The 27,395-nt window shown below is 37.1% G+C and overlaps 1 protein-coding gene across 3 annotated transcripts in view; it reads right to left on the bottom strand.

Moving 5' to 3' along the window:
• The window catches only part of DGKH (diacylglycerol kinase eta), a 157,720-nt gene that overhangs the window by 87,598 nt on the left and 42,727 nt on the right, over positions 1 to 27,395 (bottom strand). The window contains exon 1 of one of the 3 annotated variants that reach the window (XM_064408690.1): positions 13,897 to 13,959. The exons of the other annotated variants lie outside the window; for them this stretch is intronic. Coding sequence (XP_064264760.1) covers positions 13,897 to 13,944 — 48 coding nt within the window. The 5' untranslated portion in view covers positions 13,945 to 13,959. Of the gene's footprint in view, positions 1 to 13,896; positions 13,960 to 27,395 lie in introns of those variants that run through there. 3 annotated transcript variants of the gene reach the window in all.

Raw genomic sequence — 27,395 nt, 5'->3', positions numbered from 1 at the left:
CACTGGAGGCTGAGATGCATTAGAACTTTCTCCACATGCAGAGAAAGCCATAGAAAACAAGCTAAAAATAATCAAAAAATATATTAATGAGATCAAAGCTGTGTGATAAAAATTTTAAAACTACAGGATGATCCTTACTGTCCTGTAAATTAGCCAGGTTCCAAAGACGAGGCTAGGTAATTGTGGTCTTACAATTAATTCCAAGGAAAGTAATTTGAGCTACTTTTTGTAACACTTTTCTTGTTATAAAACCTCACGAAGAGGAATATTTTGAGAGAAAAAGACTAGTTTAAAATGCCCTTTGACAGAGGTACTGTGAGTTTATGAATTGGTTTCAGACAGTAGACAGAGGTACTGATCACAGAGACCTGGATGAAAGAGACATGACAACGAAGTCAAAGCACCCATGCCAAGAGTCAGTTTCTGAATCACCTGAGTAATCACCTGAACTTATTACTCAATTCTTCCAACCAGATTCCTGATGTGGTTTTATACCAGCAACAAGTCCGAGAACAAATGTGATTAATACTCCTTTCCTTCTTTCCTTTCCCCCCTTTTTTTTTTCATCTCACCAGAGATGCTTCTCAAACAATTAAGCCATCTGTACACTTGTAACTTTACTAGTTAAGCTGGTTATTGTTGCAATTTTTTACAGTTCCGATATAGATATTTTTTTTAATTGTTATCACTTATAATCCTCTGTGAAAGACTCAAATTTAATGGAGTGATAGGTTAATGAAAAACACAACTAAAACGTACTATTCTGATACATAAAGCATGGTGATTGAAGGCAGGGAACTGTTTTCTTTTCAAGTTAGTCAGTTTTTTTCAAGAATACAGTAGTTTTACTTTTTGCTGCCTTAAACACCAAAGATGAAGGCAAGATGCTCTTGCTGTGACTTGGAGCATCCTTTTCATACCATTTATATTTAACCCAAAAATGGGCTGAATCTGGTCCAGGGCACAAAACAAGGAATTACCATCCCAAAGAGCAGCTTTAAACAATTGAGATATGTAAAAGATTTAGTAAAACACCCTGAGGAAGGAATATGTCAGTTTTAAACTAGGGCCCAATGAAAGTTATATTGCCATTTGTACGCCAAAAGTAGACATAGACAGTTATGTGGAGAGACAAAGGTGGTGCGATATGAGTGAAATGAGAAAGAGGATTCTTTAGGCAGAACTGGCACAAAAGAAGGGCAAGGGATAAAAAGATTATTAAGTCGAGCATCATTGATAATGTGGGAAAAGTCACACACAGATCAACAAGGGTCTCTTGCAGCTTGTGATTACATCCTCCAATTTACAGCAGCCATTCAGATATGCTATGAACAATCAACAGCTATTCATATGAACAACAGTGTTCATTATGAATAATCAATGACTGAGAAAAACTATACTTTGGAGTCTTTACATGAATTTGTTAGTGGGTACATGATGTCCCTGATGCCATACAATCCAGCTGAGCTGTTTAACTCACCTACCTAGAAACATTTTCAATAGGCAAACAGGATCGATATTGAACCACAGAGAGAATATGCACTATCAAGAGTAGGGATATCTTTCTGGATAAGCAAGCCTCACCAGTATTAAACAAGAGACTGCTTACCAGTAGTGAGGAGATATACTTTGTATCAAAGTAAAACATTCCAGTTCTAAGGACAGCTGGAAGCTGGTTCTAAGCAGCTGTCTGAAGAAGTTCCACAAAAAAAGTAAAAATACAACCAATTTTAAAATTCCACTAACATTCCACTACTATGAAAAATAAGAACATATGAACTGAGACCAATTAGAGTATAAATGGATACATAAACTCTAAACCCAGGGAAAAAATTGAAAAAGTGAAAAGCACTGTTTATTTCAGAGCAATTGTTGGATAATGTAAATACAGATTTTTTTTCATACCTCTTAAGACTGATTAATGTATTCTTAAGTAAAAATCAGGATTTGAATAAGAAATTATGACCACTAACCACCTTTTTGTATTTAATGAAGATCGAGACAGGTTTTTGAAACTGATGGAAGAAAAATCCCTCTCCACAAACTGCCCTGGCAGAGTACACAATGCTAATTTCTACATGAAAAATGCAACAGGTTCAGTCCAGGGCTCAATGGTTGGCAAATACTATAATTAATCCTAGAAAGTACCTTCTATAATTGTACTAAGAAATTACTAGGAAATAATGAACATTTTTGAGTACTCTTGGTTTTTACTGTACTCTCTTACATAGCAAAATGTCATGGACACTTCCAATGCATATACTGTTTCTACACATAAAAACTACTTTGAGAATAAAATATTGTGCCTAGTGTTATAGGAATAGTATAATACAGCATAGCTGATACCAATGAAAATCTCATGCCAATGTTGTTTGTATATATTCAGGTTTATGTTTTACAACTTACTAAAATTGCTTTAAATCTATGCCTGAAATTTCCAGGTGTTGTTTCTCTAATGAAGCCATAAAAACTATTGGAAAAGGTAGTTCTTCTAGCAACTGCCTAAGCAGTGTTTTGTCACACTATTATGTGAAAAGGATAACCAATACTCTCCATCTAATCTCTTGAACAAATATTAAGATAAAACACAAACACAGTGTTCCTCTAAAAATTATCCCCACCTTTTGAGTTAAAGTAACTGACAAGAACTTTCATTTCTTTTCATAAAAATTGTTCTATAGCAAATGACCACGTGGGGGTAGTAGTGTGATGCAGTGCTCAAGTGCAGCCCAGCAGCACACAGCAGTGCAAGCACTCAGGCTGCGTGAAGTAAGCACATTTCTGCAGTAGGTTTTTGAGTCTTTATAGCATAAAGATTTTAACTATAGAGCATATATACATGTGGACAACTGCAGTATCAAAATATGAAATTTTTGAGACTCAAGGAAATGTCATAAGTTATCCTTTCATTCTACACAGGTTTTGTTATAGAAAACCAGAACAGCCTCAAATTAACATTTAGTGAGAATATACATAGAAGAGCTTTGGCAGTCATTTACTGAAAGTTGACATTTTCAATTGCTAAATTACAGAAGTGTAAAGATTTTTGCTCAGGCAAGTTGCTAAGTTATACATGATTAATAGCTTCTGCTCTTACATATATTTTTGAATTTTCTCTACATGAAAGAGGATGCTCAGGCTTTACTGTTATTAAAAGACAAGATAATTCCTATTTTTTTTTAGTGTAAATTATGGTCAATCATTTTTTCCCTTAGTTACATCAGCTAGTATCATGCATAACTCAAAAAAGTTGGTCTTGTGAAAGTCACTTGCCTTTTTTAAGTATATAAATATTTATTAGATTTGTACTGTACACAACATAATAGAGGAGAAAAAAAGGTGAAAGTGGTTCCTAGCTGTATAAATAGCTCTAAGTACATAGAAGATACAGCTCAGCTAAGCATTATAACAAACTGATTGTGCCATATCTTGTTGTTATTCAGCTACATTGATTCACAGACTTTTTAATGTTTTACTCTAATATATTCTATTTTTGATATATAATAGAATACATTGGAAATATGAATTATTTTTACACATATAGGGGTCCCAAATGTATTTGATAGCACTGTTATACAGTCAGAGCTTGCCAAAAGAATACAGACAGGAAAAGAAAGGAGTCTTGAAGTTGCCAAGCCAAGCTGAACTATAACCCACTGACTTGTTCCTCTCCAGTCATTTTTCCCCTCAGTGCTTTCGCAAGTAATACGTTACCAAGTCAAAGTCCTGCCTTCCTACAATCTGGGAACCATACTAAAACCAAAAGAAGTATTGTTAAGGGCTTGCCCAGGCTTGAAAGTTGGTGCACATGATGGGAGCGTTTGACACAAAAGCGTAACAGGCGAGCAGTAACCCAATGTGCAGTCACTCTTACCCGCAAGCAGAAGCATCACCTTCCTGTTTGCATTAATCCCCAGCTAACAAACTTTTTTGCTGTCAGGATGATTCATTAAATCAACACTAGAAGAAATAAAAAAGCTCAGAATGCGACAAGGTATCTCATGACAAAAAACGATGGAGCAGACAAATGAGGGTAGCAGCAGCAGTTACCAACAAAATTCAGCAGCACAAAACTTATTTGCCACATTAACTCTCTGAAAAAGGAGAGGTTTTAATCAAGAATTTAACTGCCTGGTTAATCAATACAATTATCTCACTTTATCTGAATGACTTTACATTTTTAATAATAAAATATTAATTAATATTAAATAATACAATATTATCACTTAGGAACTAATTTGTTGTTAATACCCCCCCTCCTCAAGCCAGATGAGGCTGAGCAGTTTGTTCTGGCACAAATAACATGGTAACTAAAATGCCAGTGTTAAACATTATCAAAGGGGATCAGAAAAGTTATTAATGGTTTTAGTTTGTGTGTTTGCTAATTACTTTACAAAACTGTTGCTTTAACTGAAAAATAAGTCAAAGAGACAATTTTTTCTCTAATAAAACTCTCCACAGTGCAGCAGAGAAAGACATTGCAAAACACTAACAAAGCAATTTAGAGAAACTAGGGAGTGTTTTAAGAACAAGATTCAAAATTTTCTTATAAGTTTTAGGTACTTCTGCTCTTTTATTTGCAATAGTGAAAGCTTGCAGGCAAAGGTAAGAGGAATAGCATATTTTTAGGCTGAGTTGCTGATATGTAGAAAACTTCACTGACTTGCGTAAGGTCACAGTGAGTCAGCACCACCAGAACAGTCGATCAAAATCCAAATCCCATTCTCAAACTTCTGAATTGACTCACTTCCCACAGCCAGTTACTCTGCTTGTATTTTATGCAATAACCCACTCTAATCATGAAGCTGCTTCTGTAATTGGAATTTTTCATGTTACAGCCCACTCTTGTAAATCAACCAAGGAGACATTTCACTACTTTTTAATGAACTTCTGTGATTTCACTTCCCATGTCATATTGGATATCCTTGCTTAATGTTAGATAAATGAGTCAGGTTGGGCATTCCTGCTGACTGATATGAAATAGCTTTAAGGCATCTTCTTAGGAATCTATTTCTTAAAGCAAGACCCCTATCACAAAATACATAAGCTAAAACAGAAGAATCATTACATCTGTAAATCAATTCTTCAGGAGTCATCTGTTCTGGCTCAGGGAAAAAAAAATTAGGTATCTTATTTTCTTCATGCAAAATGACCATTTCAAATCCCAAAAGATCACAATAAATGATGCCACAGATCCTGTTCATTCTCCCAACTTCATGACAGGTCTCTTTAAAAAAAAAAAAAAAAAAGCACTTCAGAAAAAAACTATCTTAGCTTAAATCTGATCACTGAAAGCTCCACTGTTATCTGCTGAAAGTAGGAGAGTGTCTTACTCTGTGTCCAACTGTTATAGATAACTCAGATCAAGAGACTACACAAATGCCAAGGGCTTCCCTTCTACACTATACCTAAATCTGTCAATCTCCATGCTTCAAACCTCACCGAGAGCGGTAAGAGTTGCCTCTCTGGGGTGTCATAAATGCAGCAAAGCCACCCTTGCAGAAGCCATGCAGGTCTTAGGGCTGGGAGAAGACAATTCCATTTGGTTGGTAGGTAACCAAATGTAGCCCAGAAAGAACTCGACTCTTAAGGGGACCGGGAAGTCACATAGCCTTTTCTGGCATTGCCTTAAAATGCAGGTGTTTGCTCCACTTACAAAATTCTCTTTCATGTCTTCATTCAGAAATGAACCAAATGGAAGGGGCAAAATACTCCGTTGTTAATATGTTTAACTGCTGCATGTGGGAAACAGTTGAGTTTCTTATCTTTCTGTTGCAATTTCCTCGTACCTCCCAAGGCTACAGCAGCATAGACTATCAGTCACATTATCAGAAGCAGGAAAGATGTGAAATTCTGCCTGGACAAAGTCATCACGCAAAGGCTTCTCAAACTGTATGTTACATTGCTACAGCAAAAATCAGAGGCATGATACAACTGGTTGTGCTAAACACTCTGGAGACTGTGAAATGGTTACTGTACTGTTCAAAGAATATCCTCGTGAAGCCCTCTTAAAGTGCCTGAAGGACTATAATAAGATAATTAAAAGATATATTTACATATTTTAAAATATTTAAAACAAACCTAGTATGTGAGGAAATTAAAATATATAAAACCAAGGAAAGAGAAAGAACAAAATTCAGAACAGTAGAGAACACACAGTGGTTATGGGGCCACATCACCTCTTCACTCTTCTAAAGACACCAGTGTGAAACTTTCTGTTACTGATTGCTCAAGAGCTGAAAATTAGCTGCCAGTTGGGAGCACATGAGGGCTGTGAACTTGTAGGTGCTACAGCAGGAAACATTCAAAACCCAGAAGAAAGAAAAGAGACAGAAGAAAAATCTACTGACTGCTTCCCCCAAGGTTTTTAAAATAGCACTTTTAAAACCATTCAACTTTAGTAGCACTGGAAAGAGGTAGAGCTGTAATGACAGGTGTCTGTATGACAACAGACTTTCACAGATGCTGTGAAATTCACACATATACTAGCAAACTGAATTTTTGCCAGTGTAAGCTACATCAGTTGTCTGAAGAATTATAAACTGTACTAGGAAATAATTCTAACAAACTGTACTAGAAAGCTTTTGGTGGTTTTTGATAGTTTGTTTAGGTTCCTGATGAAACATTAATCATACTCTGACTCCTTCCTCACAAACAAGAAGTTTTTCTTCCAAAAACCAACCTTCCAAACCTCTATGCAGATGTGCAGACACTGGCTGAAGATTTCCCTAAGAGCACTTGTGTAATTCTAATCCTTCCCTTGAAGGAATGAAATCCAAAATGGTTTTTTGAACAGTCAAATTTGACAAATTAAAGTCAAATCAATGGTAAAGAATTATGAGACTCTACACTCCATTCACTTGATAATTATAAATAGCCAGAATGATTTCAGTTATAAATAGCCTGAAATGGTTTCAATTAGTTTGAGCCAGTATCCAATTTAAAGACCTTCACGTTCCATTTCCGGGAGAACAACTCCAATATCAACTGTCCAAAAATCTTTAAGAAATGCAATGCATTGAATGTGAGAATACTGAAAAAAGCCTCATAAAATGCCAGTGCAGACTGTACTCTTCCACAAAAAAATACTTCTGAATTAAAGACTACATTATTTAATATAGCAGTAAAAGCAATCCTTTTGCTCAGAAATCATATAACTGTTTTAAAATATAAAGTGACTCAGAGCACGGGGTACCCTAGACCAGCAAACTGAGCACTGATGGATAACCTAGGAATATATTCTTTCAGCTGTGAAAGGCAGATCTAGCCCTCTTGATCAAATAGAAATGGAGGAAGGGATTTAGCAAAGCAGCTGTCAAACCCCTAATTTTACTGTACAGATAGAGATGCATATTTCAGATGGCAGTAAATAGAATATATTGATTTTTTTATTCCACAGTTAGACACATGACACAACAGTGGAAAGAAACCCTTTAAATGTTTGATACTATTCATTGGTTGGGCAGCCACAATTTTGAAATAAGTCTAAAAATCTTAGGCATTTTCAATTATGTATCTCAGTGTACAGAAATGTTGGGTTTTTCTTTATAAAACAGCGAATGGGATCAACTTTCCAAAATCAAAAACCCTCCCTACAGATTCATTTAGTAATCCTGGAATGCCTTTAACATCTTCCAGCACCCCTGTTTCCCATGACTTGTATTGTAGACGCTGAGGAGAAGACAATGCCTCCACCATCAGAGAAGGCAAGGAAGTCATTATTTAACCTTTGTACACAGCCTTTGATCTCCTTGTGCTTTGCAGTGTGCCAGGTTATTTTCAATGCATCCTGCAATGGATATAAACCAAATTATCATAACTCACAGAGAATGCACTACTTTTTGCTTATTAGAAGACACAGCTTTATAGTCATGATCTCCAGCAAATGTATTATTCTTACACCTCCTTCTGTGTTTTTCTAACACAGAACACTACCGTGTATTTAAAAAGGAAAGTTTACCAAAATAAATGATTTTTCATTGCTGGTTCAAAATATTTTATGATCAATTGTTCTGAAAAAGGGACTACTCATACCACAAGACAAGCTCTAAGGGAAGATAAATTTTGTAATCAAAAAATATCTGAAAACATTTTAAGAAGTGAGAGAGGTTTGTAAAAGAAACATCATCATTTCAGAAGGAAGTAGAAGTGTGATAAAACATCAATGTGTAATTTTAGTTCTTGTTTTTGCATAGTTTCCATATTCTGGGGCATCTAACAAAACAGGGGTTTGTGCAATTTTTCTGCTCTTTTTTCTCAGTTACCCTACTAATGTAGACTCCTGTAGTAGTTAATAAAAGCCTTCAAACATGTAGAGAACAGGGGTTTTTTTTCCACTGATCCGTCATGTGTCTAACTGTGGAACAAAAAAGTCAGTATATTCTATTTACTGAGATCAGAAATTTGCATCTCTATCTACACAGTAAAATTAGGGGTTTGACAGCTGCTTTGCTAAATCCCTTCCTCCATTTCTGTTTGATCCACAACAGAGCTAGATCCATCTTTCACAGCTGAAGGAATATACAGGTTATGCATGTTCTCACTCTTCAAAAGGAATGCTGATTCCAAGGGAAGGGCAGAAGACAACTCCAAGTACATCCCCTCTTGACGAGGACTTCGCATGAAGTTTGCTGAAAGTATTACAGAAAAGACAAGAATAGGATTTAACTACATTTGAAGAATTATCACTTCCTCTAATTGCTACATTACTTGTAACTAAAATATGTGGAACAGCAGGTACCTAAAACTGCTTCTGCAAATTTCATAAAACTCTGTGCCCATGGGACTACAGAAACCTAAAGACATATATTGCAGGTGCCTATAAATGAAAGTCATATTGCAATGCAAAAGACACTAAACAACCGGATTCACTGAGCCTTCTCTCACTGCCTTAGAAAACAGAAATATAGATGCAAGTAGCTCCTCTCCTCATGCAAAAACTAACACAGAACCACTCCCTGCTTTACAAACATTTTTTTTCTGATTAGTTCAGCCAGAGCACACCCAAACTGCAGCCACGCTCTCCCCAGCAGCATGACCTCTTACAACCTTCCTGGTAGGCTTATGCAACCAGGAAACCAATAGCAATTCTGTGTAACTTGGCTAATTTCAACCCATCAGGCCATTTTAAATTAAAAACAAATAACTAACCCCTAATTTAGAATCAGCAAGAAAAAACTGTTTGGAAAATGAGTATGAAAACACACTGAAAATTCTGAAGGCTCTAACCCTTCCTCCTATTTTTCATTCAAAAACACAAAAGTGTTTCACTTGAGTTAATTGCTCTTTTCTAATTCAGAATTAGGGCATATTAGAACCTTTGCTTTGAATTACAGCATATTATAACCTTTTAAAAACTGGAGAAGTCTGGATGCAATGTGTGTATTTCTGTCATAATTTCAAATTAAACTTTCACCTCATGCTTGCAGTAATCAGATGATTTATGACACATTATTACTTCAATAGATCTTCAGAAATTGTATTTAATTGTTTTTACTTCAACTCAATGATATCCTTTATCAGAAGACATTTAAAAATTCATAGAATAGCTTCTTAAGGAAATAGAGACGTTTTGAACATTTACATCTAGACTTAAAGCAAAATTAATACATGGTAAACATGGCAAGTAGTTTACAGTGTTGCTGCACTGTGGAAAAATAAGTTTTCATATGGACACATAAGTGTGAGCTGGTGAGCACAAGTGATATGCTTAATTCTTACCAAAATCCTCTATGCTGCAAGTGTGTACCTGCACACAGTGATGCCACATTTCCTCTGTAAGTCACACTGGGAGACAAGACAGGGTTTTTTTTCCCCACAACAAAAGAATACCTTCCCCTTGTGGCACCTGTCTTCATCTGGAATCAGTAGGTTCAAGCCACTCAACAAAAAATCCTAAGTGGCAATTGGGACAAAAATGACCACTTGTTGATAACTTCATGGGAAGTTTGAGGAACTTCCTGGAAATTTGAAAAGTTGTGGACAATTTCAGGGCAAGATTAAGGAACTGTGCACCACATACATCCTACTGCTATAAGAAGCAGGGAAATTCTGGTTTTGGGAGGGGATGAGAGGAAAAATCAGAGAAAGAACATTCCTCATTGTATATCATACATATTGATCTCTCTACAAAATAGGCAGATGAACAGGAGAGGACAGGGAATTTTCTACTCAGCTTAAGACAGGGAACATAAAAAGAAAAAGAAAGGCCACCATCTCACCAATTCCACCTAAGTGATCTTACATAGGAAGAGATAAGATCTCTGGCAAACAACTAAATTTTACTACATTTTGCTAAAACCAGCAGCTGATCTGAAGCCCTGAACAGCTGAAAATGAAAATATACTGTTCTTTTAAGTGGAGGTGACTGCAGTCTGGTTTACTTTATGTCTCCATCTGCTGGTAAGTCACACTGCCAAGTTACACGATTCAGTATTTTAAAACACTGATAAAATGTCTTCAAAATATAACAAAGTGGTATAACTTCCATTAAAATCAGCAGAATTTCAGCTTAAAGTTGTGGGGGGGAAAGCCCATTAAAAGTTTTGCCTCTTCAACTTCATTCAACATCGCTTCAAATAGAACAGTCAATGGTGGATGCCTGGAGCTGAAACAAATATACAGTCTCCAAATGGCTCATTTTTATCACATTCAAGTAATGATTTACTTTAGAAAGAGTAATTAACATTATTTCTTTTGGCCTTAAAAAAAGCTTTCACTTCTGCCATCATTTTTAGTCTGCTCTTATTTTCTCACATAGCTAAAAATGATTCAGAGATAATCCTCAAGTTTATACACTGAATTATCAAATAATAACAAAACTGAAACTTCTGTACACACATACAAAATAACTGTTTGAAGAATGACTATAAAGCACCACTGCTCACCGCTTTACTGTTACTTTAGTACTCAAGAGGCAAATAGAAATCCCTGGCTGGTCCCCAAATTGCTCTGTACTCCCACTCAAACTTTCTAAGATAAAACCTGTGTCATAAACCTGTTCATAAGCAAGCTCCTGATAATGTCAAACTGACCTTAGATTCATTGCATCTGAATTTATCAAGCAACTATTTTTGTCAGGACTACATTTATAACAAGCATAGGAGGTTATGAGAGGATAATATAGGAGGGGGAAAAGGAAATATAAATCAATACACTAAACAGATAGACATTAATATAGGTAGGCACTGGAAGAGAGGCCAACCTGCTCAGAGCTTTCAGTTGAAGCTGCAACTTCGAAGTTACTAAAAATAATGTTTTCCTTTGGAAAAATTGATTTTCATTTATAACCCAGTCATTGAGCTTTGCAATTATTTTATCAATCCAATTATTTCTCTTCAAACTACTGAAAAACAATAATTATTTGGAAATAGATAGAAAGCTAAGAAATTTTTGTCTAATATAGTAAAATAATTGCAAATAAAAAATGTAATTTATCGAAATTTGCATTATCTATATTCAGTTTTTTGTCAGGTTGTAAGGTGTGGTTCAAGCCAAAATAAATTTCCAAGCAATTTCCAAAGAGTCACACAAGTGTATGCTGGCAAATAAAGCCTTATTCAGGACTATGCACATTGACTTAACAAAATTAATTACTTTCCTTTTTAACCCATTAATCATCTGGTTTTCATTCTGGAGAAAGCCCAGAGTTTCATCTTCCTTTATACTGCAACATTAAACCAAGAAAATTGCCAGTGGCAAAATAAACATCATAATGCTTTGTGTAAGGTTTCCAAGATTCTGGTGGGAGCTCTGTACAGAAGTATTTCTGTACTCCGGGTTACAACATTCTGTTATTTAAATATTAATAAAACAGTGATGCAAACCACATTAGAAAAGAAAACAAATCTTTTCAATTAAGTTTATTTTTAGAACAAGTCCTAGGATTCCGAATACAGCAGCATTTTCTGAACACAGTGTTTTTCCCTTAAGATTTCTCGCTGGCAAGACTCCATAACCTACCCGATTCAGTGGTGGGAGGTGAACTTTTGTGGAGAGAACAGGCACCTCGGAGCACTTCTAATTGGCCAGCCAACACATTCAATAGCTGCTATAAATGTTCAACACAATTAAAATTGCAATCAAAAGTAAAATTTCCATTTCTTTCATGGCATAAAATACCAAGAAGGAGTACTTTCAAGAGCGTTTAGTAAGTTAACCTCTGACATATACAACAAAAAAATATTAGCTCACAGTATAAGAAAAATGAGGCTAAGCAGTGCTATACCAATCCTAATTTATTCAGGTTGCAATATGGCCTAAACTGGATCATATTATCACATCTCTACATGGAAAAAAAAATTAAAATATCAAAAGCTGTTATTTTTAGGGGAAAAAAATTATTTCTTTAAGGTTTCTGGATAATAGCCAGCAGCACAGGGCTATGTCAAGATGATGGAATAACTCAACCTTACATGTCTAAGCATCATGGTCACAGGAAACAGAGGCCAAGGCTAAAATGTGACCCATTGTGGGAGGATTTAGTTAAGCTCTGAGTTTAAGTAGAGCAATTTCTTTCTCAAAAACAAAACAAAACAAAACAAAACAAAACAAAACAAAACATAGTGAAATGCACAGGTCGTACTACATTGTTTAGTATACATAAAATATCCACTCCCAATCTCCATCACATTTTCACAAGGGGGACAATGTGCATGTCTCATGCATATGTTCCCTCAAGTGATCAGTCGGAAGTGAGACAAAGCCTTAAACTTCATTACTCAAGAAGGGCAAATATCACCAAGAAAACACCACTCTGTCCACAGGCAAATGGCAAAGATTCTACCATACCTCTCTTAGAAGCAGGATTTTTTCATTCCCATGAAAACAACCACTGCTGATGGACAGCTGGCATTTTAACAGCTGCATTAGCAATCCTTAAAGATTAATAGCAAACTTTTCAACAGAGGACCTGGAAGAGTTTGCTTGTACGCATTTACAAATTCAATTAACACGGGATACAGACAGCAAGAACCCCCCTGCACAGTTAGAAGAAAGAGCAGAGTTCATGCCTAGCGTAGGGTGACAGGCAAGAACCAAATGCAGCTGCCAGAACCTCCACTTCTCCACTTTACAAAAACCATTCCTTCTCTGCAGCCGTGCCACTCCCACTGCCCTGTTAACCGAAGATGCACGCACGGGTAAGCACGAACAGAACGTGGCTCCGTAAAGGGAATCATAAATACTGTGCTCCCAAAGAATGCACAGCATGTGTAAATACTCCAAAACAAAGGTATCTGTCACCAGTGTTATAGAGGTTTCCTAGTGGGCAAAATTCTGACACTGCTAAGAGTCAAACAGGCAAAATGCCAAAGGTAAAGTGAAGAAAGGCAAAATTTAAAAAAAAAATTGATCTCCCCCTCAAATCCCAAAGCACGTCTCAAGTCTGTTTAATGCTCATGATTCTCACAGTCACGTTTCTCATTACACTGATGTGCCAAGGTTTCCACTCTCAAGTGATAAATTAGAGAAGTTATTGGTCCCACTTATGTTGTCCTGGAAAATCCAAGCATGAAAAAAGGTACAACAGGACCTATTAGGAAAATTCAGCGTTTAATACAAACCTTTTATTTTTCAATAAAAATGAGAGCGGCAAATAAGGAGTTGAATTTTTGACACAAATTTCTTCAATAAAAACATATACAGAAAAAAGTAATATTTAACAAAATGGAGCTTAACAATCAGGCACATCACTGAGGACACTTCTTCAAGAAATTCTAGTTGTCCCATACAGACATATCTGGAAACATTAATTCAGTGAATAGCCACAGCATTTTGCAAGAAGCACAATCCCATTCAGCAAAGATCAAAGATGGGGATAAATGTTAAAAATAATCATAAGAAAAGCTAGCTTTTGTTCATCAGAAACATATTAGCAGCAGTGTACAGGCTACATACCTTACATGCATAAATCTCTCTAAGGGGGAGGAAAATAGCTACAGGCATGTAGCATCTAGGTTTCCATCATAGGTCTGGAAGGTAAATGAACAACTAAAAAACATGGGGACATAGAAGAAAGAAGGAAAATTAATAACCTCCCAAAAAAAAGGCCCTAAGGCAAAACCAGTGTTCATACAATCACACTACTGACAGTCCAAGGCTAGAAGACACAATAAGACAAACCTCATTCCTAAATATTAAACATTTGAGTAAAACTGCTGACTTTCAGCCATGAACACAACCTCAAGACATCCTTGTAATAATTTTCCATGTAGTAAAACCACAGAAGATATAATTAAGAGAACCTAAATGTTATACAAGATTTCACCCTACACATGAGTAACAGCCTCAAGTATGATATCAAAATTAAAATAAATAATACAGAAGGATGCAAATGTCTTCACTGCTATCCATCTCAATGATGTCTGATTGTTCATCACAGCACAACAGCAATTAATGGGGAAAAGCAAAATTAAGGGCTTCCTGACAAATTAGGGAACCACACTGGAGGCTTTGTTCCAAAGTTATATGTTTATTGCATTTTCTACAATGCTTTATGCTTCTACAGAAACAAAAGAGGTAAAAAGAATTTACTTCTACAGTAATTGAAAGTACATGTGCTACTTTAATATATCTCTAATATATCTATACCACAACTGATGCAGGTACTGGTTTTGCACTTTTGAAAGTACAACCACACCAATCAGCATCAAAGACAAATAAGAAGCACATCATTATAGCTTTCAAATCCTCTTATCCTGTCTACCAAACACTTCTAAAATCTATGTTCATTAAAACACATTGTCCAACATAAGTTTTAAGAAGTGTCTCCCCTCCACTCTCCTCATGTCTGCCAAGCATGAAGGGGGACATACAGAAGAAAACTTTCTTACAGACACTGTGCTTTTGGGTGAAAAAGTACCCAAAAAGTGAAATATTTTCTCTCAAGAAAACCAAAACCAAATCAGAGCATGATCCTGACAGCTGACAAATATCCTCCACAGACATTTCAGCTGGTGGAATAAGAAGCTAATTTTTCTGGCTTGGGACAAAATAAGTTCTATTTAGGGTCCCAAAACATGATGGAATAAAACCCCTCACCACCTGCTTCTTCAGACTCCTCAGCTTCCAAATAGTAAAGTACTGTATAGGAGGCTAAGGCTCTGATTCTACAATTCTACAATTCTACATTGGACCACATCTGCCTGGTCCAGATACACACATTGAAACAGGCTTTGGATTCCCAAAATATCCCAGAAGTGTTGGATCTGGCAGGTGTTGTCAGCATGCACAAAGCCTACAATCATACCCCCAGGGAAGCACAGAAGAGCCATCACAATCACTTATATTGAGGGACATACAGAAGCTTTGGTGGTCCAGCAGGTCACAGTTTAATGTGTCCCATGATGCAAGAAACCCATTATTGCACTCCACTCTTCAGCTTCATGCCCCTTTTGAAGGGAAGAACTTCACTAGAAACTGTTTAGTCATGAAGCAACTGCCTACAGCAAAGCTGAAGGTGCACCACTTGGCAAAAAATACTTAGCAATGTCCAAAGGGCTTCTGAAAAATCAGCATGTCTCCATGAGGCAACAGACACTTTCCCAGAAACCATTCTGTCAAAAAAAAAACCCCAAACCCCACAGTTTTACTTCCAGAATTAAATAAAAAATATCGTTTTATAGATGCATTTAGACCACAAAAACCTGTGAATACCAGCTTTTCATCTGTATATTGAGTTTCCTGTCCCTATTGTTCTTACACTGTCAACATGCCACTTACCTTAAAATAACCACCAGTACCCAAAAATAACTTCGTTTTGAATGTGTAATGCTATATTTGACACTCATTCGTCAGTTAATAATCTGGTTTTAGCACATGAGTGTATGACTCCTCAAGTTGCTTTTAATCTCTACAAGTACTTTGGGTGCTGAAATTTTTCTTTATTTAAAATGAACTATGGAAAAAAACCCCATAACCCCCTTTCACCAATTTAACACTCTAATGTCTAGGCTGCAGACAATGCCAAATAGATGCTTCCCTGAGTAACTGAGCTATTTAATACCAATGAGAGGATAACATCTGTTTAAGGCACAACAAAAGCATATGACACCCTGCGTTATACATCCGGATACTACTGTCATGCACAGGGAAGCAATTCTAAGTATAGCTGCCAAATTCCTCTTTTTTCCAGCAGGAACTCCTAACTGGAAACACAGCTTCTTCCTTTTCTGCATTGACACAGCACTCCCAAAGGCAGACACAGCAATCTGTTATGCCCAGATTTTATTCAAGGTCCTCTCCAAGTCAACAGCAAAAATTCCTTTGTTTTTGATGGGAGGAGGATGGCTGGGTTCCCAAAGAATTCATAGTTCAGCTTCCCTTTTAAGTACCCTTTTATCCCAGGACATACACAGCTATTCACAACATCCTATCTCATCATCCCACATTCCTATTCTTAGCTCAAATGTATGAACAGAAAAATCTCCATTTCTGCACACCCCACTTAGATACAAATCTGGGAGCACTCCAGAACCTCATGTTAACTCAGACACACATGAAGAATTAACCATCTGTGTTACTCCATCTGTTGCCTACTGTACTTTAGACTAGTCCAGAACAGCTTATCACATCTCACTTTCTTGTGACCTAAACTCAGAATGTTGGGGTTTTTAGTTACAAAAAACAATGCAGCAGACTAAAATCATATGTTTTTCTGTGTTGGGGACAGCTGTTTCAGACAATGCTGCAAACAGATTTTCTTTGGCAAGTTACTGGTTGGCAAATCGTGTTTGTTAAATTGTTTGTAGTATGAAAGAATCAAATAAAAAGGATAGTTTCACACACTAGACAAATAAAGAAATATAAAAGTAATTGCATTTCAAAAAAACTCTTCTTTCATTCTTTCTTTAAATAGAGATGGAGACAATAGACCTAGTACACTGCATATTTAACAGCAGCTTACATGTATGAATCTTAAGAATTAAGATAATATCTATCTTCTGAAATACGTTTCTCAAACTTTCCTCTAAATGACAAGCAGTCAAGGCCAAAATGTCAATCATAAATAATTAGGAAACAAAATTACTGTTATATTTTCATTTCATTAACATTTCTGTCAGTGATACCATTTAGGACTGTGGCATTTTGGCTTTCACTTGTGTTGTAGAAAATAAAATGCTCATATATTTATGTAAAAGTTATTCTCAGTAGAATCAGATCTGATCCAAGAACATAAGAATGTCAGAAGTTGTTATTCTATGGCATTTGGTCTTAAGGAAAAAAAATTCAAAAAGAGACTCTGCAAATAATATCTATATTCTGCACCTGTTTTTCTTAGCTTGCCTTTGTCACAATATTTCTAAAAATAACACCTCACATCTCTTCCAAATGCTCACATGTACCACTGTGTTTGAGTCAATTTAGAGGCTTGATAATGACACCTCACAAACAAGGAACCTGAAATAAAGAGTGGATGGAAACCATTTACACACTGCCCAGTTTTATGTCAAAACTGAAAGTAAATTAATGACTACAGCTTTCTTATGGAGTATAAACAGTACTGAAAAATTATGAATTTACCAAACTGTGTAAGAAGCCTGTAAAGACCAGGGTGGCAAAGGCATGACTTGTGATTCAGGAAGAGGAAGTCAGGTCCCATCTGCTATAGGCTTCTTGATGATTGCCTTAAGTAACTTCTCACTTCTCTTTTATACATTCATTTCAGAGTTTAAAATAGCAAAAAATACCTTTTTATTCATAGAACGGGGAAAAGATAAATTTAGTTATTTTGATGATTCATTCAGATACAGTAGCCATGGGAGACATTTTAATACCCAGAATTTAAGACAGGCAGAAGTTTCAAATCATTTTTATGCAATATAAATATATACTGCAGTCTATTGAACATTTAGAAGGGAGCCATATATTTTTTTAAAGAGCATTCACACCAGATGAGAAGTGAAAAGACTGCATGGCATGATGAATTTAACACAGCATTAAATAGTATCTTGTCCTATTACATGTTTTTAATGTATCTTCCTAAATAATTCAAGAAAGTTGTTTTATACTTCTGTGTTCTGGAAATCAGTTCAGCACCTGCACATATGACAACAGCTTCTTAATTTACTACATAGCCTACCCATGTGGGAACATTGCTTTGCTTCACACAAGGGAGAAAGTATAACTGTAATCAGAGACTTTCAAGAGTACAATACACAGTTTCTTTCTAAATATACAACCTTTCTGTGTTTAAAAAATTTTACACAAAGCAGACAATTTTCACCTGAACTGTTTAGATGAAGAGCACAATTTTAGCTGCAGGACCCCCACAAAGAATGTTTTAAGACTGTTTAGATTAATACCTGCAAAGTTGTTAAAATCTAAACAGAAATTAAAAACTATAACAAGGATAGATTATCTAACATAGGTAATATATGGAACAAAGCTCAGATAGACAGAATCTCAGAGTTTTAATCCATAGCAAAGAATCAAATCAAGCACCTGATTTAAGGATGTTCCTAGTAGTACCTACATCTTAAATTAAGAGGCTATCTACACTTCAAAAGTGTAGATAGCCCTTTAATTAGCAATCACTCAAGTTAGCTTACAATACAGTCACCGGAATTTACAGGGATTTTATTATTAAATACTGGTATTTTTACATGTTGTTATAATGATTTTGAAAGTGTATTTTTGCGCAGAAGCACCTTCACCAACAACTTCAGTAAAGCAAGTATTTATGACTGCCTGTCCTCAAGAAATGATTGGTTATTTGTCAAATCCTCCAACTGTTAGGCTTGATCTTTTTCTGACTAGCTGGACAGCCCGGATTTTTACCTGAATATTACCAAAACTGGAGAATTTATGTGCTGTATTAGGTCACTGTGAATCCAACATTAGCTAGAACTCTCCAGAAGAGAGGGCTGAGATTGTGGGGGAAACAGCCCTGCAAACACACCCTGGTCAGTGAAGAAGCAGAGGGAGGAGGTGCCCCAGGCACCAGAGCAGAGATCCCCCTGCAGCCCCCGGTGCAGCCCGTGGTGAGGCAGCTGAGCCCCTGCAGCCCGTGAGGGTCCCAGGGGGAGCACAGATCCACCTGCAGCCCACAGAGGACCCCACACCAGAGCAGGTGGATGCCCTGTGATTCAGTGAGAAACCCACACTGCTGCAGGCTCCAGGCAGGACCTGGGGCCTCATGGAGCAAGGAGCCCGTGGTGGAGCAGGTTTCCTGGCAACACTTGTGACCCCAAGGAAGACCTATGCTGGAGCACTCTCTTCCTAAAGGACAGTCTCCTGTGCAAGCCACCCAGGCTGGAGTGGTTTTGAGGAACTCTAAATTCAAATAAAGCTTTCCTACATTGCACAATGCACATACCAGTGAAGGCTAAAAGCTAATAAGGCTTCACACACAAGCAAAGCAAGATGTTTCCTGGCAAATGATCTTAACAAAGAGCCTCTTTCACTCTCAAAATGTTCATTAAACAGCACATTATGATACCCATCTTTCCCAATATTCACAGGCTTGGATTCCTTGCTCTCAGAAAAATCTTATCAAAACAGAACAAAAGAAAAAAAACAGAACACACACAGAAGGCAGATTAGAGTGTGGCCATCAAATACCTTAGTTCACTTTTCAGTTTTGCAAATGCACTTTTCATTCTAATTCCTCAGCTGAGCTGCAGCACCTTTCTTTCACTCATGTGTCCTCACCAAAAGGCTACAGAAGCATAATTTTGTCACTATAAAGGAAATACAAACCATTCAAAAGTTTCACCTTGAGACTCCTTCCCAAGAAAATACATGCTGATGGTGCCAACAGAATTGGAAAGCTCAGCTTTAATATCCTAACAGTTAAACTTTCCGTGTGGTACTCCAGCCTGTGACCAGGAAAGAAAAGTATCCTTTGATAACAATGCAGACTTCCTCAATAAAGTAGCTCTGAATTTCCACCTATCAACACTAACCAGGTCAGCTATTCATGAGAAGGAGACAGAAAGCAAATTAGACATGTCAAGGTGAAAAGTTTCATGCTCCTAATCCACCTTAAAGCACTAATGGGTAGCCTGTTCCTGTATTTCTAAGGCACGACTGGGTTTCTGGGAAAGTGTTTCTTTCTTGTATCTGAAAAAGTCATCTCACATTTTCGGGACTACCTACTCACTAAGAGTAGAAGAACTCCAAAGCAGCATCAACTGATGAACTGCAAGTTCTCTGCCAGTCCCCTGCTACTCTGGTTCTGACTGCACAAATCTCGCAGTAGCCCAGTTAAAATCAGCACTGAGGAGACTTCTGGCAACTTTTCAGCCCTGATGGCTTTTTACCCACTCTAGGTTCTTCCTCTATCAGCCAACCTATGATATCTTGAGCATAGATTGAAATTTTTAAAAGGTGAAGTCTCATTTAAAGTGCAAAGTAAACACTAATTTGGATCTTGCCAAAGATATGGACTAGTTTAAAACGCAGACGTTCTGTTCAGACCAGTATTTTTACTAAGATAAAATATACTGAAATGAACCGAATTTAAACTTAATTGAGCACAGGATTGCTCAAGTTCAACCACACTGTTTTGAAATGCTGCTTTGTATTAATCTGTACAAGTTGTCTACAAGGCCAGACATCGCGACTTTAGACTTCTGTGATTTCTTTTTTTCTTTTTTATTTGAGCCCAAAAGCTAAAAAAAATTGGGGGTCGGATTTAGCTTTACCGAAGTTGTATTGAAAAAAGTTATGGGACATGGGATAATGATTTAAAATTACAAAAGGATAGATTTAGATTAGAAATAAAGGAGGTGTTTTTTACAGTGAGGGTGATGAATCATTGCCACAGGTTTCCCAGAGGAGCTGTGGATGCCCCATCCCCCTGTAAGCTTGAGGTCAGGTTGGATGGAATTTTGAGCAACCTGCTCTAGTGAAAGGTGTCCCTGCATTTTGCCAGGGGGTTGGAACTAGGTGATCTTTAGAAGGTCCCTTCCAATGCAAACCAAATCACTCTGTGGCTATACAATTCTCCTAAAACTGGTTCAAGACCTAACTAACTTGACACATAACCATGTGTCACATAACCATAACACATAACCACAGACTACATAGAGAGAGATTAAGAGATCAATCAGAGTAAGAAAGAAGGGGTAAAATGATTGCATTTGAACACCCATTCCAAAGGTCCCCAAGAAATTTGTTGTACAATGTTTCTGCATTCACTGGTTGTTTCAAAGACTGAGGAAAAGAGGGGAAAGTCCAAAACTGACATTTTCCTCTTAAAAGCATTGACAAATTTTCTTCAAATTCAAGCAGAAAGTCGAGCAACTTTTCAACAAAATAAATGGATTCCATAGAATAAAACATGAATGTAAACAACATAAGGTTGTTTACCATTAGCTGATCAAACTGTAAAATATCATATAAAAATCTATCAACTCAAGGAGTGACAAAACTTCTTTCCATACTACATTTAAAAAAAAACACAAGGCTTACTTGCATTTGGACCAAGGAGTATGGACTCCTCTCATCACCACCTTTCTTACATACTCCAAACTGTCACATGAAATGTTTCAAGCACTGTGCATCCACCACATTAATTCTGAATACAAAATAGGATGTGGCTATGTGGTGAAGCTTTCATGTTGTAGACCAGGCATAGTCATCCCATGTCTACGAAAAAGGCATAACAACCTTCCAGAAGAATTCACATAGCACCCAGCTAGACAGGGATCAATTCTGTGTTGTGAGCCATTGCTGGTCAGCACTCTTAAAATGGGAAGGGCTCTCACGTTCTTTCAGGGGTTCTTTCCCATTGCACAAGTTTTGATACAAAGACACTAGCACAAGATGGGCACAAAACCATCACAGATTCTGGATGCCCAAAGACAGCCATCACATTGACTGGTGTCTCAGAAGAAATCAAGCCCCTATGAAGTGCAGCAAGTTGAGTACTGATCCACAAAAGGGAAATACAAAGAAGAAACATGCATTAGTTAATCGTAAAATCTAGTCCAGAACAATATAAGAAATTAACTGGGGCCTCTTTGTATATGTCATTTGTCAAAACTTTAAAATCTCAAAACTTAGCATCCACCAGCATCCCTGATGTAACAAACCTTCATTCCCAAACCTGCACCTTGTAAGGTAGCTATGACAAAGTGAGACTTAAACTTTACTACTAACAACTCCAGCTTGCCATGCAAGAGTAGACAACTGGAAAGGCCTATTGAGAGTCCACACACTGATGCAATCAAAAAAAATCATGTTGAACTATGATAATTTCTGTGGTCAGCCCTATCAAGGTGAAATCAATTAAGACATTCTATATATATATACAAACTACAAGCTTGAAGTCCTTTGTTTCAAACTCAATTAAGCTACCAGTATCTCTTTTTTCAAATATTTGTCTGACATTGCCCTTTATTCATATTATTCTGAGGAAAAATCTCTTTTAGTTAATATTTATCCTGGCTAAAAATAAATGAGCACTTAATTCTCAGCTGTTTCAAGCTCTAATTAAAACCAGTTCCACAGCCAGACACAGACAGTATTCTAAGAAGAAACAGCCTCAAGTAACACAATGTTCATTGTTAAAGAAAGTGGTTCATAAGCAATTATATCTTGTCAGCTCTAACAGTTAATCTAACCTCTTCAATGACACCCAGTTATTTTCACACTCAACATCCTGCCACGAACCAGTAATTATGGCCTGTACTTGCTATCTCTGCTGACACTGACTTGCAGACTACAGAGACATAGGCAAATGAGCTTATAACCTTAACATAACCAAAGGACACTAAAGAGGTTATTTTTTGCAGCATGACATTTATTCCTGAAATTGTCTGGCCATTAAACAACGATCGTTTCATCATTTAATCTAATTCTAACCCTGCTTCAAATGGAAAGCTTTTCCACTGCATTTTTTTTCTATTTGCAGCAAGTCATTAAAACAAGATTAATACATGATAAAAAACTGTAATGAAGGAAAAAAAAAAAAAACCCAACCCTGTAGATCTTATTTTTCTTCAGGGAGATTAAGATTTCTCATGCTGGAGAAGGGAGAGAAGGGAAAATTAAAGCTGCCGAGCAGTGGCTGCAAAAGATTCCAAGCCCCTTCACTCACCTTCCCAAACATAAGTGGGAAAAGACATCAGTTCTTCATATGTGCTTGCATTCATGACAGAACATCAGCAATAACCTTGAAAAGTCAGGGAAATACTTCTCAGGAAGACCAAGGAGAAAACCACATCCTTGTTGTTAAAAAGAGGGGTAAAGAAAGAGCCAAAGAATAATGGTCAAATTATTTTTCTTACTAAAATACAGAAAAAATACAATACCCATGGGTACAGAGAAGCAACATGTTCTAAAACTCATGTTCATCACAAGACAAGAAGTTAGTCTTGCATAGTTGTAAAAGTGGCTGGGAAACTTTGCTTGGGAAAAATATAAATGGAAACGTGACTTTTAAAAAAGCAATATGGGCTACATACAGATTCTAAGAATTTGAAGGTCATAACTGAAAAATGGGCTCTCACAATAACCAGTATCAGCAGGTATCTGAACAGATTTTTTAATTAAATTTTGAAATGTCAACAGTACATATACACTATAGGGTGTATCATTCTACATATTTGCCTGGTATATACAGAGGTATAAACTCTGTGCCTACAGAGACTGCAAAAGATTTCAAGGATTTTAAGCACTAAAAGAAGAAACTGAAGAGCTGGCATGATCCTCTTTACCTACTATGTACAGTTGATTACTAAGAGCCAGAAACTTATTGCATTACATCAAAAAAATTTGGTATCTCACCTGTGATTTAAATTATTTTCCTTGGAGTCTTCTCCTACTGGCAGATGACAAGCAAAGCCACAATACAGCAAGGTTTTAAAATGAATGGATGTTGGGAAGGATGAAAGTTTGACAAGAAAGTCTCACAGATATGTATGCTTAGCAGAAAGATTTTTGAATGTAGAAGCTGAGAAAGGAATAGAGATGGAAGCAAGTTTTGATATAGAAGAAAAGAATTGCTGAGCCAGTCTTACTGGATAACCAAGGAGGCAAAGAGTATGTTAGTTAGAAGGGGGTTTTTATGACTTAGAACAAAGGATAAACCCACCTCAAACAAGAAGATGTTTTTACCAAGCAGAAAGACAGCACAGGCAAACAAGTCAGCAAATGCTGCAAGTAGAAAAAAGGTCTCAGAATTTTCCACTGCAAGAAAACTGAAAAACAACTTCTAGCTTAAACTGTAATGTACTAACATTTAGTGATTGGAGAATACTAACATGAATATGGTAATTGTATTCATTATGATAGGCTATAGATAAAAGTTAAGGTATAGATTGGTTCTACTGTATTAAGATGCTCAGCAAAGAAAAGTATATAATGCATTTGTAACCTAAACTAAGGGTCTCCAGGCCTGCCTGCAGCTGAAGCTGACAGATGTAGGCACAGGCTCTGTCGGCCACGACCCTGGACTGCTCTAACATCTTGCTTGTAATAAACTGCATTTTGGAAGAGCCGCCTGGAGTCCCGCATCTCTCATTTAGGCTCTTACAAATGACAGTTCGAGTAGTTACTCAAGTCAGAGTTAGAAGTAGTGCTACTTTGCACTTAATGCCTGGTCCCGCAATTTTGCCAGAGCAGGGTACATCTTTGGAAAGTTGTGCTTTACTTTATTGACAAAAGTTTCACATACGTATCTCATGTAGAACCAATTTAACACATGTGACTGAGATCCGAAGAAGGCTAAAACCTGTACTACCCTGGATCACGTTAAGTACCAAAAGAATTTTCTGTTCTCATGAAGCAGATCTTCTAGACCTCTTTGGTCAGAAAACCAAATAATTTTATTCTAAAAGAGCTGAGAAATTTGAATAAAGTCTACCCAATAGATTACAGTACTTAAATTTTGCTGATTAAGCCATCTGCATAAGGGGGTCAAGTGTTTAAGGAAAGGAAGAAAATGCACAATATTGCTAAACAAAATTAAGCTTTAAGATATCACCCTAATCACAGACATATATCATTAATATAATTTTCTTTTTTTTTTCTGTGGTTCAGTGATTCTATCAAAGGTTCCATTCCAAAGGAACAGTTCTCTTTGTTACCAAATGACAAAATTTAAAACTTTTCTATTCCATCTTTCATTTTCCTTTCCCATATCCACACGATAGTTTGTCAACCACCCTACTACCCTTCAGAGCCCGAATTTCTACTGAAAGAAAGTTCTAACTCAGCCAAGAGAACTGAAAGAATTTGAATGCTTCACAAGTCATTATATGACAACCATTAAAGGGAGAGACATTAATTGCTCTCTCACTGCCTTTTATAATGAACAAGTCTTCCAAAGTTCAGTTAGGGTGCCACAGACACAGGCATATCTAAAGAATTAAATTTTGTTTTAAATCAGATTAAAATTTATTTAACCTCTCCATGAAACGATGGGAAGGGAAGGGGAGGGGAGGGGAAGGGAAGGGAAGGGGAGGGGAGGGGAGGGGAGGGAAGGGAAGGGAAGGGAAGGGAAGGGAAGGGAAGGGAAGGGAAGGGAAGGGAAGGGAAGGGAAGGGAAGGGAAGGGAAGGGAAGGGAAGGGAAGGGAAGGGAAGGGAAGGGAAGGGAAGGGAAGGGAAGGGAAGGGAAGGGAAGGGAAGGGAAGGGAAGGGAAGGGAAGGGAAGGGAAGGGAAGGGAAGGGAAGGGAAGGGAAGGGAAGGGAAGGGAAGGGAAGGGAAGGGAAGGGAAGGGAAGGGAAGGGAAGGGAAGGGAAGGGAAGGGAAGGGAAGGGAAGGGAAGGGAAGGGAAGGGAAGGGAAGGGAAGGGAAGGGAAGGGAAGGGAAGGGAAGGGAAGGGAAGGGAAGGGAAGGGAAGGGAAGGGAAGGGAAGGGAAGGGAAGGGGAATTCACCAAGAAAATAAACAGACATGAAGTTAATGGTCTTCCCCCTCTGCATCTTCAGGTATAGGATAATTCTTATTATACAGTAAGGAACCAAATTCCAAGAGGTTGATGAACAAGTTTAGTCTAACCAAACAATAAATGGTGGTTCAGCAACTAAACAGGTTTGGATATCCACGTGCAGCTTGGAGAACTACCTCACAAAACAATTCTTCAGAGTGCATTGTCCCAAGAACACACATTCCACTGGGCCACCAGAAAGTGATTAAATCAAATAATTTAGTATCTTCTCTTTTCCACAGAAATTTTCTTTTGCTAAGCAGAAGACTTCATTTCTAAGAATTAACTAAATACAGAGAAGAGGAGGATCAATTCTACAATATGGGGTACACTCTGGAAAATCCTGATTACCAGACCCATTCCCCAAGAAACAGACTGAGGAGGTCATGAGTTTATAACAGGAAGCTGCTTATTCCTATTAGGAGAAGACTGCCCAAAAACAGGTAATGTGCTCTTTGCAGAATAAGCAGAAGATGAAAAGTCTGTTTAAGGAAGACTTTGGGAGATGTACTTTCCCTTCATTCCTAGAGCTCTCTAGGAACTTAACAACAACAAAAGAACCACCAAAACATGTGAGTAGAGAGAGCTGAGCTATAAATAGAATTTTTTTCCTACTGAAATAATTACTAGAATTTCTTAGCAAAGAGCTTTAGCTGAAAGAATCCTGAGAGAAAGTTTGATACAATCCCCTTGCAGCCTGCAAAACATCTACTTCTATCCACAACACCAAAAACAGAGAAGCTATCTCCTTGAGTATGACAGGCCAGCAGAGACATTTAATTACACTCTGTAGCACTTTACTATTTACACAAAACAATTTTTTTTTAAATCCAGTCCAACTTTTCTCACAGGAAATTAAAAGCCCCAATTATACAGTCAGCAGTAGCAACACAAATGTTACTATTTGGACCATGAGAACCTTTTTACATTTATAAGAGAAAGAGAAGCAAAGAAACAAGTATCTATACTGGCTCTATATTTATTTCAAAAATATTGTCACTGAACAATTTTTTAAGTGACAAAATCAAGCACTAAGAAATTACTAAATCAGAAGAGTTTGGCTGAGCAGTTGTTACTTAGCTCTGTAAATGCCAAAAGTATTTTTACTGATCTGCAATTACAAAATGATACACTACTTCTTTCCACTGAAGCCTCAACTCCTGGCAGGCGAGACAGTGAGAAGAATATAAGCTGCTCAAAGAGCAAAAAAATAATTTATTTATTTTTATCCTGATCATTTGGGGATGCTACACTACCCAGTCTTCCTGTTGCCTTCAGAACTGTTAAGTTTCTTTAAAGAAGACACTTTTCATCATCACATCGTTCAAGCATCAGTGCATGTTATCTTCTTATCTTCCCTGTGCAATAAGAACATAACTTTCCCTTTGTATAAATAAGGGCAGTGAATCACCGATGGAGATGGGGACAGAACTTCAAAACTTGTCTCCAGTCACAATTTTACAGACTACTCATTCCTGTAGTTCACAGATGGACTTATCATGTAATGTTCCCATGTAC

This window comes from Passer domesticus, chromosome 2 (genome assembly GCF_036417665.1).
Source record: "Passer domesticus isolate bPasDom1 chromosome 2, bPasDom1.hap1, whole genome shotgun sequence".
NCBI classification, from domain to species: Eukaryota; Metazoa; Chordata; class Aves; order Passeriformes; family Passeridae; genus Passer; species Passer domesticus.
This window is presented reverse-complemented; position numbering and strand designations above follow the sequence as displayed.